The sequence below is a fragment of the Rhodnius prolixus genome, unplaced genomic scaffold (assembly GCF_049639745.1).
Source record: "Rhodnius prolixus isolate KJV_2025 unplaced genomic scaffold, Rpr scaffold_4, whole genome shotgun sequence".
NCBI lineage: Eukaryota > Metazoa > Arthropoda > Insecta > Hemiptera > Reduviidae > Rhodnius > Rhodnius prolixus.
This window is the reverse complement of record NW_027411614.1, coordinates 30,196,263-30,209,119: the sequence shown is the minus strand read 5'-3', so window position 1 is coordinate 30,209,119 and position 12,857 is coordinate 30,196,263. Positions and strand designations below refer to the sequence as shown.

General features: G+C 30.5%; 2 protein-coding genes across 10 annotated transcripts in view; one reads left to right on the top strand and one right to left on the bottom strand.

Annotated features, from left to right (window-relative positions):
* The window catches only part of Rbcn-3B (WD repeat-containing protein Rbcn-3B), a 24,241-nt gene extending 11,384 nt beyond the window's left edge, over nucleotides 1-12,857 (bottom strand). For 3 of the 9 annotated variants that reach the window (XM_074131452.1, XM_074131459.1, XM_074131453.1), the window contains exons 1-15: nucleotides 12,655-12,855; nucleotides 12,395-12,573; nucleotides 12,132-12,238; nucleotides 11,888-11,966; nucleotides 10,782-10,950; nucleotides 10,376-10,566; nucleotides 10,160-10,305; nucleotides 7,376-7,426; nucleotides 6,976-7,066; nucleotides 6,739-6,901; nucleotides 5,976-6,058; nucleotides 5,744-5,891; nucleotides 4,342-4,562; nucleotides 1,144-1,339; nucleotides 749-918 (exon numbers count right to left, since the gene is read on the bottom strand). In XM_074131452.1, coding sequence (XP_073987553.1) covers nucleotides 749-918; nucleotides 1,144-1,339; nucleotides 4,342-4,562; nucleotides 5,744-5,891; nucleotides 5,976-6,058; nucleotides 6,739-6,901; nucleotides 6,976-7,066; nucleotides 7,376-7,426; nucleotides 10,160-10,305; nucleotides 10,376-10,566; nucleotides 10,782-10,950; nucleotides 11,888-11,966; nucleotides 12,132-12,238; nucleotides 12,395-12,559 — 1,980 coding nt within the window. In that variant the 5' untranslated portion in view covers nucleotides 12,560-12,573; nucleotides 12,655-12,855. Of the gene's footprint in view, nucleotides 1-748; nucleotides 919-1,143; nucleotides 1,340-4,341; nucleotides 4,563-5,743; nucleotides 5,892-5,975; nucleotides 6,059-6,738; nucleotides 6,902-6,975; nucleotides 7,067-7,375; nucleotides 7,427-8,807; nucleotides 8,960-10,159; nucleotides 10,306-10,375; nucleotides 10,567-10,781; nucleotides 10,951-11,887; nucleotides 11,967-12,131; nucleotides 12,239-12,394; nucleotides 12,574-12,654 lie in introns of those variants that run through there. The other 6 variants (XM_074131454.1, XM_074131455.1, XM_074131456.1 and 3 more) reach the window with 6 other exon arrangements.
* On the top strand, nucleotides 2,383-3,526 carry LOC141455947 (uncharacterized). Its single transcript, XM_074131464.1, has one exon. The coding sequence runs from the start codon at nucleotides 2,430-2,432 to the stop codon at nucleotides 3,381-3,383; it is 954 nt and encodes a 317-aa protein (XP_073987565.1). The 5' UTR covers nucleotides 2,383-2,429; the 3' UTR covers nucleotides 3,384-3,526.

Here is a 12,857-nt window from a genome sequence, read left to right as displayed (position 1 = left end):
CTTTATTGAACAGCCAATAAATTATTCTTAACAGCCAACGTTTTTGCTCCCGTACCATTACTTCTGAATCATACAATTTTCGATCTAGTTTTCACCTCAAAAAAGTAGTCCAATCTTCTTGAAATTAGTCCTTTCTCTCGTAATAGTTAATCTTAAAAATAAATTTCATTTATGCAGTGAGTATAAAAAAAATTCCTCACGCCTCCTTGTATAGCATAAAAATATAAGAAATCTTTGGCAAGAACGAAAATACATATTCCTTCTCAAGTCTAAGTTGCTAGATGGCCGCTACAAAAAACAAAATCCGTCTATTCTTCACTTCTGAACAAATACAGTTCCAAACCACTCTCGGAACGCTTTCTTCAGTTCTTCGTGTAAAAAAACCTTTGGATCGAAAGATGAGTATTTGTTAAAATATTTTGCAATAGTCTACAAAGGAGAAATTTTTACAACAATGTTCTTTGCTGTGGGTCTAAATGTAGATAAATATTGACCAAGATTCTTCTTCTTAAGGCAAAAACAATTTTTGCTGCTTCCGAATGCCCACACAAGAAGCTGCTCCTACAGCTTAAACTCTTCTAGAGTTTATCAACGCTCTGAATTAACTTGAGATGAAATTGGAGAGCACAATGGTTATTTTCCTAACGTTTCTAATAATTAATACGACTGTGGGATTTAAATTAATTTATAAAAACTGTTATTGACGCACGCATATATTAAATACGACATTAAACAATTCTAAACATACCTGTGTGGCGTGCCTTATGGCAGAAATATTACGATGCCTGAGACCTCTAAAGAAATGCACAGCTGGATTTGCCATTCCAGATTCACAACTATTTGTGGAATTCGTGTTTTCGTCACAAGCATACATAACTTCCTCAGCATTTATACCATGAAGTACGCGATCTAAATGGCCTATGAAAGATATCCATGATTACAAAAATATTTAAGTCAATCCAATGTAAATGTTGATATGTTGTGGAGAGGATATAGGCATGCAGCCTGAAACCTCATTTTAAATATATTTGTATAAAAAAATTTAAATTGTAAATAAACATTTTCAAATTCAAATTCAAGTCAAGGAAACAATTATTAAAGGTAACATTTATTATTATTTAAATAAATTATATAATTTCGAACCTGTCTCCATTTGCCACACATAGACAGTACCATCTGAACAACCGACTATCATGAAATCATCTAAAGGTCTCCACTTGATGCTAATGACAGGGAAAAGATGTCTAGACGCCAACACTACACATTTTCTTTCTGTCAAACTTAATAAAGTAACCGAGTGATCACTAGCTACAGAGCAAATACATTTTTGCACTCTTGTCTGAAAAAAAATGAAATATATAACACTAGACATATTGAAATTTCAAACAATAGAAATCAAGTGCTGAGCTTATTTTCTAATCCTTAAATTTCGTTAGAATTCTTCCTAGACAAAATAACATTTTATAAAATCAGTTAACGATTTAATTTCAAATAGGACATCAATTTAATTTCTATAAGGAAACTCAATAAGTAAATAAGTATCCAAGTAGAAGATGTTACATAAAGTATTTTATTTATCTATGTTGTCTGCGAACTCTACGGACGCCAGTTGACCTAGAGAGAGAGAAAAAAAAATTGAATTCTGTTTTTCCCGTTTTTTAAGAATAGAATTCTTACACTGTCACTTAAAAAGAGTAAAATCTAAATTGAATTGTAATTGAATTTTATTTTAATGATAAGATCATTCTTCCATGACACTATCACTAATATATAATATATACCTACTTTTTTTAAAATTACAGTTCAAGCAACAGAAAATTTAAAAACAGTAGATCAGCATGCAAAAGATCCATAAACCAGATAAAATGTTCATTCGGCATCTATTCAAAGGCAACACATGTGAAAGAGATAAGACTTAAGTTCTCGCGAAGCATTTCAGAATACAGGTTTGGGAGAACATGTTTTAAGGTACCATAAAACAAAGGAAAGAAAATAAAAAAGATTTTATGGAGCGGTCTTTGTATGTGGTAGAACACACTTAAAAAGAACAAACTTGATAATTCACAGTTTCCAAAACTGCATCCGAGGTTTGGTTACATATAACTAGGAATTCTTATTTCACTATAGTGGACAATAGTAATCGTAGAGTTTTTCCGTTTTGGGTTCTCATTAGCTTTCTGATGAAATTCATGAACGGAAATGTCTCTTCATTGTAGTTTTTTAGTTTTCTTTTAGAAGCTGCAGTAATTTCTATTTTTATTGCAAGCTTTAAAGTCGAACCCCAGGAGCCACACCCACTCCCAAAATAACCCCAGCTTAAATAAGTGAAACAGTTCATTTTAATAATTTTGTTTCTGAAAATTCATTAAAGAAGCCACGTGGTAAGGCAAATAACAATCATATGGAATACAATTTGAATATTTGTAATAATGAATTATATTTACTGTGTTATTATAATTACTGGGGTTAATTTTCACGTTAAAGCAATATCCCATAAAAATATTAAGATGGAAAAAATTATAATCGCAGGCGAAAATGATTGGTTAGGTGAAGTTCCACAAGAAATGATAAGTAAAGAAGAGATGAAATATTATAAAATTGAACCGAATTCCAAAAATATTATAGGTTTACACGAAATCCTGAGTAGATATAACTTTTACAAAAATAGTAAACCAACTGACAAAACAAAAAAGAAATGGAAGATTAACTTCAGAAAAAATGATTATGCCAGTAATAAAATTGTATTTGATTTAAGTATTAATCATAAAAAGCGTGAAGCTTCTAAAAATGTAGATAACCTTGAAAATGAATTCAATGAAACACAACCCATTGCAAAAGAACGAACTCTAACTGGTGGAAATAATGGAGAGTATGAGTATAATTATGATACGTTTAAAGATGAATATTATGAAAAAACAAGTGTAAGTGATAATAAAACGTTAATTGTAAAACCTGAAACAGAAGAAAAAAAGGTCAAAGAAGCAATTAAAAAAATTACTGATATATCGCCACCCACTAAGTGTACTGATGAAGAAAGAAATAATTTTGGAATTAAATCGATTGAATGTGTATTTAGGGATCTTCGTAATAATGGTATGGACAAAAATGTTATAAATAGAATCAAACAGATTATTTTGTTTTGGACAGTTGTATACCTATTCATTGTAATACCTCTGTGGCTCATAAAAGGCTGGTGTTGCTGTTGCTGCCCATTTAAATTCTGTAAGCCGTATCAAGTTATATATAATGTAAAATCCTATATCGTGCGAAATCCTCCAGGTGTTTTAGAGAAACCGAACGGTGAAATCGTACATTATGAACCAATTCCAGAAGAAATAGATACGTTTAGATCATTAGAATTGAATGTTTTTAAATTTAGATAATTGGAGAAATAATTCAGAAATCGAGATGTTTGAGGAACATATTTTCGAAGTTTATGTATGTATACATAATAAACTTCCAGTAATTGATACTTAAGATATACATAAAGTGAATTCTCCGTATATATATAAACTGTATACACATTGGTAGTTTGTACTTTGGATTTTAAAAAATACTCCCCCCAAATTTTTAATATTATATTTTATTATTCATTTCAATTTCCACGAATCGTCTTCTACAAAATCTTAGAAGAATCAGCCAAAAAAGTGCATTAATAAATGTCATTAAAATATCTACAGTTTAAGGGATCCAATAATTGCTTACAAAAGTTGATGAAATATTGGGCAATACTTTGTAATTTCTGAAATGTAACACTAACTAATCTACCAGAGTTTCTTGTGCCTCATAAAATAAGGAAAGTACATCTTCATCGAACTCTCAAACAGATGTAGCGACTAGACAAATTGGAGCCATCAAGACTTATTTCCACTAAACTCAAGCAACAACTTGCATGACTCTACCGGCTATAAACATTCCATTGGCCGTTTTGTTCATTTAATAGGAAGTTAATAATCTTTGTTGGGTTTAGTGAAGTAAAGTATCATTTTAAAAGAACCTTTACTAAACATTTTTTTTTATGAATTAACAAAATTAATTATTAGCAGAAAATGTATTTTAATGTTTATTAACAAAATCACTAAGTTTTGTTAACAAAAATCGGAAAAACCAATTATTAGAATAAGACTTTCTTTTAAATGATGTTTACCTTAAAAACTTCATACCATTTCTATGTTACATATATCACGCTTTAAGCCTTCTTTAATTTTTGTATTTTGTTACTCACATTTACTGTATCAATAGTTACAATAAAATCTAAAGAAAGTACCTATTAATATTAAACTTTTCATTTTTTCAAATCTAGTTCTAAAGATTTATAATGATTATATTGAATCTACTTACACTACAAGTATTCGGCGGTACAAGCAATTGTGTAATTTCTCCAGCATGAACACAAAATCTGTGTAGAAGTGTGCCTGCGTATAGATCCCAAAGACAAACAGCAAAATCAACCCCTCCACTGACAAGATGTGACTTATCATAACGAGGATGAACATGGTACGGATATAGTAAACAATTCACTCGACCAGTATGACCAGACAGAATTTGATGAGGAGGCCAATCTAATAAATATAATGTTTTGAATTAATAAATAGATATAATACAAATCATTGATAAATTTGGCGAATATTATCGATTAAAATATCTTCGTTCGGTTTTGTGGATCTGAACCTCATATTCTATTGTTTGCTACATCTGAAAAATTATGAACGAGGACTTGAAAGAACAATAAGCTTAAGAAATTTGCTGCTATAATTCATAATTGCACTTAGAATATCTACTCTCACTATGTTCGAGTCCTAGATACTAGAGAAAGGAAAAATAACTCCTTTCTTCTCATTTTAGATTTTCAATAGTCACTTCCTATTGTAGATTTAAAAAGCGTCATAAATGATTTCATTTAATAGCCAATTTAAAACAAAGAAAAGATGGACGCGACAGTTCTGAAGAATAAATGAAATTGGAAAAGGTCAAAGAACAAATGCCGAAAAATGTTCCTAATCAAATAATTAAGTTAAATCAATTCCACATTAAAAAAAAAAAAAAGAACAAAATGCTCTAATTACAAACATGCGGCACGATCAATTCTTTCATGAAAATGTTAAAAAGCTATTTGAAAAACTGGAGAAAGATTATTTTCACATAATGAAGACTCTTGAAAAAGCCCTATATGAGAGATTCAATTAATTATATTTCAGGAAAAAAAAAAAAAATAGCTTACTACAACTTACAATTATGTTACTTCCATATTGTTTCTGTCACATAATATTTACTGACGAACCAGAAATTACCATAAGCACTCTTCTGTCCATTTCTTTAATGCTCTTTCCAAAAACATTTTGAACAAAGCAGTTGGCGTGCAGACTCCTGCTTCTATCTTATGATTTTCAAACATCTTAGACATGCCTTTCTGTGTCTACTTCCAACTTTTTAATGCTTAGCAAGCGAAGTGTATAACAGAAACATTTGTAGAACTCAAACTCTCTACATCAAATTGATGAATGAACCTCTGTTGGTTAATGAAAACTGAATCCGACCGAAATGAGGATAAAATCTACATATTATCCAGCAAGGCGGACCCAACACATTTTTTATATTTAATTTTTTCCAACACAATAAATAAAGAAAATTGTGTGTGGGCATTTGTATGCTTGCCTGGGTAGAGTCTGATACTTAAGTATGAAAAACCTAGCCTATTAAAAGATAGATAAAAGTTTTGATTTAAAATTCAAAGTAAATTTACCGTCGTACTGCTGATGACTTCCATGTAACAACTGCAACATGACAGTTTGTGTAGCAGGTACAATCACTATAGTTCCATCATCTCTTCCAACAACTAATCTTCCTTGTTGCGGAAGGTAAATACTGGCAGTAAGTTTCGATCCACTTTCCTGTCGTACATTATACATTATATAACTATAGTTTAATTAACTTCTTAATTATAGGATATTTTCATTTCAAGATTTATTACTTACCAGCTGATCCAAAATTCCCACTGGAGGAGGTTTCATGGCAGCCCAAGCCTCACTTATACTGGTAGACATTATCGGTTCCATAACTGAAATTTACAGTAACAGTTTTTATCTTAATTAAAATTTAATTTGTACATTACGCTATTTAAAACATAATTTTTCTTGTCAAAGTATTTAAAATAAAATCAAGGATGTTTTTTTTTAACAAATCGTAATAAGGTTGTGTTGCAGTACCTCTCAATGCAGAATTTGCCAAACTGAAAAGATACCGACAAAAATACAATTCTGAGTTTCTTGAGTCGAAAACGTTTTAGAGTGATTTTTTTTTCAAGTGAAATTGGAATAAAGACAAAGATTTTCATTAAACTTGGCCTATAACTTACTTAATTCGGCCTAATACTTTAGTTTTAAATATTTTCGAAAAATTACTTATGGAAGACTTTGGAAAAACATATCGTTAATATTTTCATTCAAATTTCCTCTGCGGGAATAAAAAGACGGAACATTTATTGGATAAATCACATACCCAAATAAATATTAAATTCGATAAGATTTTTATTTGTTAGATAAGCTGTTCACACAAGCATAGATCAATTTAGCCCACTTATGTGTTTCGGGTAATCTTGGGATCACAAAATTCTGGTGAAAATACAATTTTAGTAATCTAGCAATAATACAACTGTTTTGTTTACTAAAAAACAAAATAAAATTTTCTTTTCTTTTACCCTCAAAATTATAATTATAAGTGTAATAAAAGAAAAATGACCAGAAGGCGTGGATGTTGGTTGCTGACGTATTTGCGAAAGTTGAGAGTTAGAAACTTGAGGCACACACCAAACGATAACAGAACCTTCTGAATCTGCACGAATTAACAAAGGGCCTTTGGCAGAATTTTCTACAAATCTCATAGCAGGTGGACAACATACAGGCTGTAATATAAAAAAAATAAATAAATAAATAATAAAGTATTTTCGATGCTAAAATCATGATAATATTTAAGTACTTTTCGACCAGAAGCTTCGAGAACAGAATACAGAAATGGTGAGTCTTCTTCAGTTGATGCCGAATGAAAATCTTTATTGTCTGCTACACTACTGAAACATAGAAAATTAAGTTCTGTAAATGTTAAAAAGAAGAATGTAAATATACACCAAAAGAATAGCTCAAGCAAAACAAAATATTTATAAAAGAAGGTATACTTATAAAAGATAGTTTCAACAACATGCAAGACTGGAACGGGTTAAAGAATTGTGCAACTGAACAGACAGTATGAAAAAAATGTTGCTAGTGTAATCATAAAACCCCAAGTAAAATTTTATATCAGAATTTCTGATTAGAAGAGCAAGAAGATAATGTTACAATGTAAGATAAGAAGACAATATGTAAGATCTGAAATATCATACCCTGAATCGATGTATCTGCCTTTTAGCTTGCTGTGGGAAACAAGAGAAAATCTGCATCAGTTAATCTAACACCAAATCCAGCCATGCACTAAAGTGCATACTTACCGTAAGCCACCAAAAAATTTTCTTTTTAGCAAAGTTCATTAAATATTTTAAAGAATTAATAAAAACTTATTGAGAATATGGAATTATGAGAATTAATATCCAAAAAAACAATAAGCTCATGTACATTATTGTGCATCTCTATGCAACATGCTCTTTTTAATTAATGCAGTTTCCTCCCATGCAAGTTTTCTGTGTTTCGTGTTTTTCTTAAACTTATTAGAGTGCAAAAAAGCTCAAAGGGATAGAAATTACCACTAAGTGAAGAAAATTGTCATTGGAACCTCACGTACTATCCATAAATTTTAAACTACATGCAAAAATACAAGAAATTTTAAGATTGTTGGCAAGTTCTGTAAGGGATTTCTATGTTTTCCAAAGAATATTTGAGAATGGCACATAGCACCATAGAGATTTCATATTAAACTCGTTCAAAGATCGACATTCAACTAAATGAACATTGCGATGAATGTTCCACGAAGTATGCGACTTGAATGCGATGTACTGATGCTGATTATGTTGAGTAAGATTCCAATTTTAAAGAAGTTATCTCGATCAAATAAGCATATACGAATATTCGAGAACATATTACGGTGATTCACATATCTAAGAACGTCAAATAAAATAACCCAATTTCCTATCATTACAATTTAAAAAACTAAAACTCAAGTTAATCCTATGGGAATTCTACAGTCCAAAACAGTTTAGACTTAGTTATTACTCCGAATATGGCTTTCATGTTAACCTTAGTTAAGTTCTCCAAAAAATATTTGGATTTGACGAGAACTCTATAACACTTAGGAGCTTTGCCAAGATATGGTCTCAGTCCCATATTTCGGTCATGAAAAGTAATTATACTATATAGTATACAAGAAATAAAGAAAAATTGAATATACTACCCTCAGTCTTCCAGCATATTATGAATCAATGAAAAACTAGAAGACCAAAAACTTCCGCCATTTAGGGAAATCTGGAACTTCAACTACATTTTAATAATTAAGAAAAACGTTCCTTTCTCTTTTTTGGCAGGCAGTGTACATCTTTCTGCTCAATTACCAGAAGCTTCTCACAAGCTCCAGTCTTAAAAAATTTAAATCAGCACGCAATCTGATTAAGCTTTAGTGAAAATCTAGAAAGTTTAATAACTTTCGATAGAGTAATGACTTTGATCAGCTACAGCATGAATTGAATTGTGGTCACTGTCGATAGGCAGATAAGATTACACACCTAGGCAATGAGGTTATCAGGTACCATTCACAATCATAAAACAACAAGTAAACTTTATTGCGACTTCCTGATTTTAACAGCGATTTTCAGAAAGCATACTAACTAGATATCCTTTTTTCGAAAGATATGAAAATCTTTGACTCCAAAAAATTCGTTTATCCAAATTTCAGGTTCATTGATTGATATCAGATAATTTTGTTGATCGAACATAGTCAATGTTGATTCCCACATGAATTTCATTGTAAATGAGGAAAAATTTCGAACTTTTTTTAGAACATATGGTATAATGGGTATTATATGATCCTAATGCAATAGTGTCCAAACTGTTTTAAATTAGATATTAAATTTTAAAAGCTGCTAAAATCGAACAACAAAATTTCTGTTTTCTTGTGAGGTATTTTATGTTAATTTAAATCTGCAACATTCAAAATCCAATCACTCTACTATATACTTTTGAAGAATAAAAAAGTGCAATAGACAAGTAAAATATTAAACAGAACTAGCTAACTATAAAATATAAAAATCTTCGATAAAAAAAACTTCTATAACAGATTTTTGTTATTGTATAATTTGAAAAGGCATATCATATGTATCATTTAATCTTAACGTAGTAATGTCTAATTTTTGAGGGGGGCTTTTCGACCATCTAACGATTATTAGTTTCATTAGACATTTATTACACTTATTGATTTCCAACTCTTAATTCTCTTCCTATTCTTCTCTTAACTTTAAAGAAATAATCATTAATACAACCAATTGTAAAATAAATGAAAGCTAATGGAAAGTATGTGTAATTTTCCAAGTACTCCTACTTTTTGAGAGCAGTTTATCTACGTTAGTCAGCGGAAAACCTACCTAAAAAATAATTACTCGGCTAAATGTATGAATTATACGAAACAACAACTTTCTGTTTTGAATTTTTAGAAATATCAACAGTCAAACATTAAGCAAGAACGATTGCATTCTCGTTCACCCTTATTAACTTTTGCGGAGAACATATTGGAAAAAATTAAACTTTAAAAAATTACTGTAATAATTTTAGAGAACATTTTAAAAGTAATTCATTAATTTTTAAGTAATTCATTACAATTTATTTCACAAGTTAACTGGTTTCAACGCAATTTCCTTCGGAGCCCTTGTATACTTAGTTAAGAAAACATTTTGGAAAGTCATATCTGCTCCGATAATCACTGCTACTTAATTGTAATAAGTAAAGTAATAAGAATTACTTAATAAAGTAATAAGCAAAATAGACTGCTGGGTAGTTTTCGCTTTTGAGATTCGCACTTTTTCCTTTGATAAAAATAAAAATACAATTATCTTAATAGAAAGGGCTGCAGAAAATATGAATGAAAAGGCTTTTTAGTTTTTTCAATACTCCACAAAATGTATATACATTTCAAATGTTTTGTTTTATACATTCTATTCTTAACAAAATAAAAAGAAAAAACTTACTTCGCTGGTAATTTGTAGATATACCCTTTACCCTCATCTGACCAGACTAACACTCTATCTGGACATAAAAAGTGGCCACTAAGCCATCGTTCACCTCTGGCCGCCATTACAGAACACAAAACAGAAAAATCTCCGGCATCATAAATCTAGAAATTAAAATAAATACGTACATACAAAGAAAAACATGTTAAAATTAAAAAAAAATTCATTACCTACCTGCCAGTATTTGGATGCCACAATTAAAACAGTGCGCTGATTTTGTGAACAACAACTCATTGCAAGAGCATTTAAACACCTGATTTGTTTACTTTCATTTTCAAAAACTGGAGGCGAAGATTTTGATTCATTACCAGATAGAGTCCACATTTTAACAGTGCCAGTAGTGGTTAAAGCAAGGACAACATCCTCTAAACATTTAGAAACAAAATTATCAGAGTACTCTAAGCGATTAAATTAATAATTGATATAAGGATTATTCGAATATTTTTAACAAATCATTATTTTATGCTACTTGTTAATTATAAAATGATTTGTGCTTGTGGTTGATAAATTTAAGATAATAAAAGTTAACACATTAATAAATCAGTAACATCATTAGTGAAAAAAAAAGAATTATGACTACCTTTTCTTTTGTTAGGTCTCAGCACATGAAGTGCACTTATCCAATCTGGACTAACTTTCGATGAAAGAGTAAAAATTATTTCCAAACTAAAGGGATCCATCACAAGAATATCAGCATAATAACCATTACAAAATAATCTTGCATCTTCCGTTCCTTCCATATGAAAGGCCTAAACGACAAGATATTAATGAAATTCACACTAGCAATCAGAGAATCTAAAGATATTTAATAAAATACTAAGCACTTCTTCTTTTTTATTTTAATATTTTTTATTTAAGGCGCGTTAACATCTGAGACAATTCTTTTGCTACACTGTGACTGATATTATTGCCAAAATAAAATGGAATAAAATACGAAAAAGATACTAATGCAAATGAAATAAGTGATATCATTTTAAAGGTGATCTGAAGAAGATTCCATCGAAACTCTGAAAATATATTTAAATATTCAATGGTCTTATAATACTCCTCCCCCAGAACACTTGCATTTTTGAAATGAAAGAAACCCACTCAAAATGAACACAGAATTAAAACATCTATACAGGCCTGGATAGTTTGCCTAAGATCTCCAAATACCTTTTTTTTCCCTTGGCATCAGTTTGCACTATTAGCCAGAACATTATCTTCTTAGTTCTTAATTTTTATTTAGGGTGGCCTTAAGAATGTTAATGAAGTGCACCTGTTCATCAAAGGCTTTTCTATTTTTTAGAAACCTAGGGTACGTTATATTTTTTTTGATTGATTTTTTTAAATTTTTAAAAAGCAGGTCTCTTTGGTATGTACATTTGGAGCACGTTATAACAACGTGATCTATGTCTTCTGGGCCGTCACAAGTTGTGCAAAGAGGAGAAGCCTCTTTACCTATTTTATAAAGATTATTTTTTACATATACAACCCTTATACAACTGTCCTACCGGACAGTTTTAATGATGGTCACTGCGCAGTATGTAACAATGGACACATACTGTTTGCAGCATGCTCCATCGCGGAACCAGGTTTTATGACCTACTCAAGGGACTAACGATACCAAATACCTTGAACAGTTTATTACCACGCAATCAATCGTAAATCATCTCAAAAAAAAATTACTTTTTTTCATGAACTTACTTGCATACTGGTATGAACGTACGGGAGCTTCACTAACTCCCTACATTTTCCGTCCACTAAATCCCAGGTACACATTTCTCTGAAAATGAGCAAAAAATAATAATTACAAAATGAAAATTATTTTTCAACATTACAATTTTTAAAGAATTCTGATTTTATCTCTGAATTATCGCTAAAATGGCCAAAAAATTTCACCTAACAACTTGCGAAAAGAAATAATTCTTGATTAATAATTTCTACGAACCCATTTTCTGTAGAACTGACGACAAAGTTGTTGTCTAAAACAACGCTAGCTTTCGAAAGACATAAAATAGGAGCTGTGTGACCAACAAGCAAACACCTGGGAGTCATCTAAACCAAAAATTATAAAAATTTAAGACTCAGAATGTGTTTTGTCAGGATTTAAATAATCGTAGGAACTGTAAGATTTTACAATCAATTTGGTCAAAGTTTGAAAACTTCTCGATAATGTTTACACTTCACTACACAATACTAAGCAATTATTACCTTTAAAGTCCCAGGATCTACTCGCCAAAGACAAATTTGCCCATCATAGCATCCTGTTATAAGTGTACATTGATCTCTTGACAAATATACACAAGAAACACAGTGGGTTGGAGGATTTTTCCCCCATAATACCACTGGAACCACAAGATTAGTTCCACTTGACATATTAATAAACGATTCTGTAAACAACACATTTAATGATATGAGAAAAAAATTGCTATTTAGTGGTAATAGACGTATACTTAAGCTACAGTTCCTACCTAAAACGAATTTCCTGAATAACTAAAGCAATTGTGGGATCATTCAGTCTTAATGCATATACTAATCGTAAAAAATGAATGCCTTCTAATCTCTGCACAATTTATTTATTAATTAAATGTTTGACACATCTTTCAATTTTTTTTTTTTTCTAGCTCTCTTATCACACTATAATGCGCCACACCAACCAGAACAAGCTGCCAGA

What these genes read in the sequence shown, in the direction of transcription:
- LOC141455947 (XM_074131464.1), top strand. Translation starts at nt 2,430, where the DNA reads ATGAATTATATTTACTGTGTTATTATAATTACTGGGGTTAATTTTCAC.